The 2,184-nt window shown below is 53.6% G+C and overlaps 1 protein-coding gene across 1 annotated transcript; it reads right to left on the bottom strand.

Annotated features, from left to right (window-relative positions):
- Positions 1-264: 264 nt before the first annotated feature.
- Positions 265-1,157, bottom strand: LOC138808158 (undifferentiated embryonic cell transcription factor 1-like). The gene is made up of 2 exons (XM_069994109.1): positions 683-1,157; positions 265-521 (listed from the first exon to the last, which is right to left on the bottom strand). Exons 1-2 carry the CDS (start codon positions 1,155-1,157, stop codon positions 265-267), a joined length of 732 nt encoding a protein of 243 aa, XP_069850210.1.
- Between the last annotated feature and the right edge of the window lie 1,027 nt (positions 1,158-2,184).

The raw sequence follows: 2,184 nt of genomic DNA on the forward strand, positions 1-2,184 counted from the left end.
CCTCTAGAGGCTTTTGAGTTCTAAGTTCCTGCTAGGAACTTCTCTCCACAGCTGTCCCCTAGGGAGTGGCTCTTCTGACACCAGTCCAAAGTCCCTGAACTCAAGGCCCAGGGTCCTGGATCTCACTTGGGCCTACATCTATTATATCCTGGATCCAAAAGAGACTTCACGAAACCCAGATAAAAGTGCTAGGAACTTTATTATTATTATTTTTTTATCAAAAAGGCTTTCTTGAATGCTGGGGGTGGGGGGGTGGCGGGGTGGCTAGCTCGGCTTGCCCAGGATGCCGCACAGGGTGGCCACGCTGCCCAGGATGAAGCCCAGGGCCAGGGACAAGGTCTGGTCGAAGGAGCCAGGCAGCTGCTCCACGTGCTGGTTCCGGGTCAGCAGCTGGTCTCGCAGCAGGCCCAGCATGCCCACGATGTTGCCCAGGTGCGTCAGCGTCTGCAGCAGGGCAGCATTCAGCGATGGTGTGGCGGCCGATGGCAAGAGGTTGGCAGGGGCCCAGGGCGATGCGGCAGCTGCGGGAGGGAGCGCAGGGTCAGTGCTGCAGCCCACCCTCCGGCCTCTGACCCTCCGGCCCCGGCCGCCCCTTCCAGCCTCCAGCCCCAATCGCCCTCCCCCCCCCACGCCCCCCCCTTGCCCTGCCGACCCTTTCCCTCTCCCGCGGCCGCCTGCCTACCTGGCTCATCTAGGGCTGGTGCGGGCGCGGAGGGGGCGGGGTGGCGGCCATGCTGTGGGCACCCCGGCCCCGCGGGGCGGCGGCGGGCGCGCTCGTCCGGCCCATCGTCGCCCAGCAGCCCCATGAGCTCGTGGATCTGTGCGTCCAAGGGCCCGGGCGCTTGGCCAGTGGCCTTGGGCACCTTGTTCTTGAGGAACTTGTAGCAGCGAGGACATTTTGCGGGAGTGCGCAGCACCTGCCTCAGGGCTAGCGCCACCGCCCGCGGTGGGGTCCCTGGTGCGTCCTCAGCTGGCGGCAGCATCTCGCCCATGGGATCTGTCGGCGAGGGCAGCACCAGCGGTGGCGGCCGCCTGGGCCGGAGCAGCATCCCAGCGGGCCGCATGGGCTCCGGGGTTGGGGCGGTGCCCGGGGGCCTGCGGGGGCCCGGGGGGTTGCGAGGGCCTGGGGGCTGGGAGACCCTGGGCGGCTGTGGCATCTCGGCTGCCCGCACACTCTCTGCCGAGCTAGGAACTTTATTACTACCACATGGGACCACTTCCTTCCACTGGGAAAGTAGGAACAGCCTTGAGCTCAGGGTAGGATGTGTTTTTATAGGGGTAGATTAGATAGAGTTATATATACAAGCCATGCAAGGCAGGTTTGGCATATTTTTCATTGGTTACAGTTATATGACCTTTAAATTAATTTGTTCTTTATGGTAATATCATATGTAATCATTTGTAATAGGTCACTCATAGTGGGACCACTCAGCGGTGGTCTTCAATTGGTGGGCTTAAGGCCTTGTTACCAAGGCAAGCAAGCAAGGTTATAGAAGCAAAACTTGGCAGAAACATAGCCTTGACTCACAGAAGCATAGGCAAAACATAATCTTGACTTGGTCAGCATGATCAATACTATCAAAGCTATTGACACTACTTTAGAAATTATTTTTATTATAAGCTCCTAACTGCTCTTTAATGCAGCTGGTGATAAGCCTCGGTTGTCAATAGGCTTTTGCAAAGCTGCCAGTTTGGTAAAATTGAGTAAGGGTGCGATGTTCTTTTGCTTTTTTATCAAGGATGGGGAAAGGACAAAAGTTGACTACTGGTCAGCCTTTGTCTGGGGTTTTTCTTTACCAGGAGGTTTTTTCCCTTTATCAATAATTGTGTTTTGTTTTCTGATTTCACAGTTTTGTACCCATGGCTATTCTTTTCCCAGGGAAAAGGGGGTTCAGGGGAGAAAGTAAATTTCTAAGAGCAGGAGGGACTGAGGCCAGACAACAGAAGAAATTTCTGCCAGTGAATAGTAACTTGGATATTACAGAAAACCAAAGATCTGGTGTTTTAGTGCATTAAGCTGTTCACATTGTAATCAAATTATCTGACTTCTCAAAAATGTAAAGGATTATTGCATTATTTTGAAGAAGAACTTTAGTTAATTTTCAAGTTTTTGCTAACACCAAAACTTGATGACTTTTCTTGGGAGTTTAAAACAACTCATTTATGTTTTTACATGATGATGAC

The sequence above is a fragment of the Dipodomys merriami genome, unplaced genomic scaffold (assembly GCF_024711535.1).
Source record: "Dipodomys merriami isolate MVZ:Mamm:240054 unplaced genomic scaffold, mDipMer1.0.p SCAF_443, whole genome shotgun sequence".
NCBI classification, from domain to species: Eukaryota; Metazoa; Chordata; class Mammalia; order Rodentia; family Heteromyidae; genus Dipodomys; species Dipodomys merriami.

Bases quoted from the DNA above. Each gene is read 5' to 3' on its own strand.
- LOC138808158 (XM_069994109.1), bottom strand. From the start codon at position 1,157: ATGCCACAGCCGCCCAGGGTCTCCCAGCCCCCAGGCCCTCGCAACCCC. The intron at 522-682 runs GTAGGCAGGCGG...TCCCTCCCGCAG, and splicing joins ACCAGCCCTAGATGAGCCAG to CTGCCGCATCGCCCTGGGCC.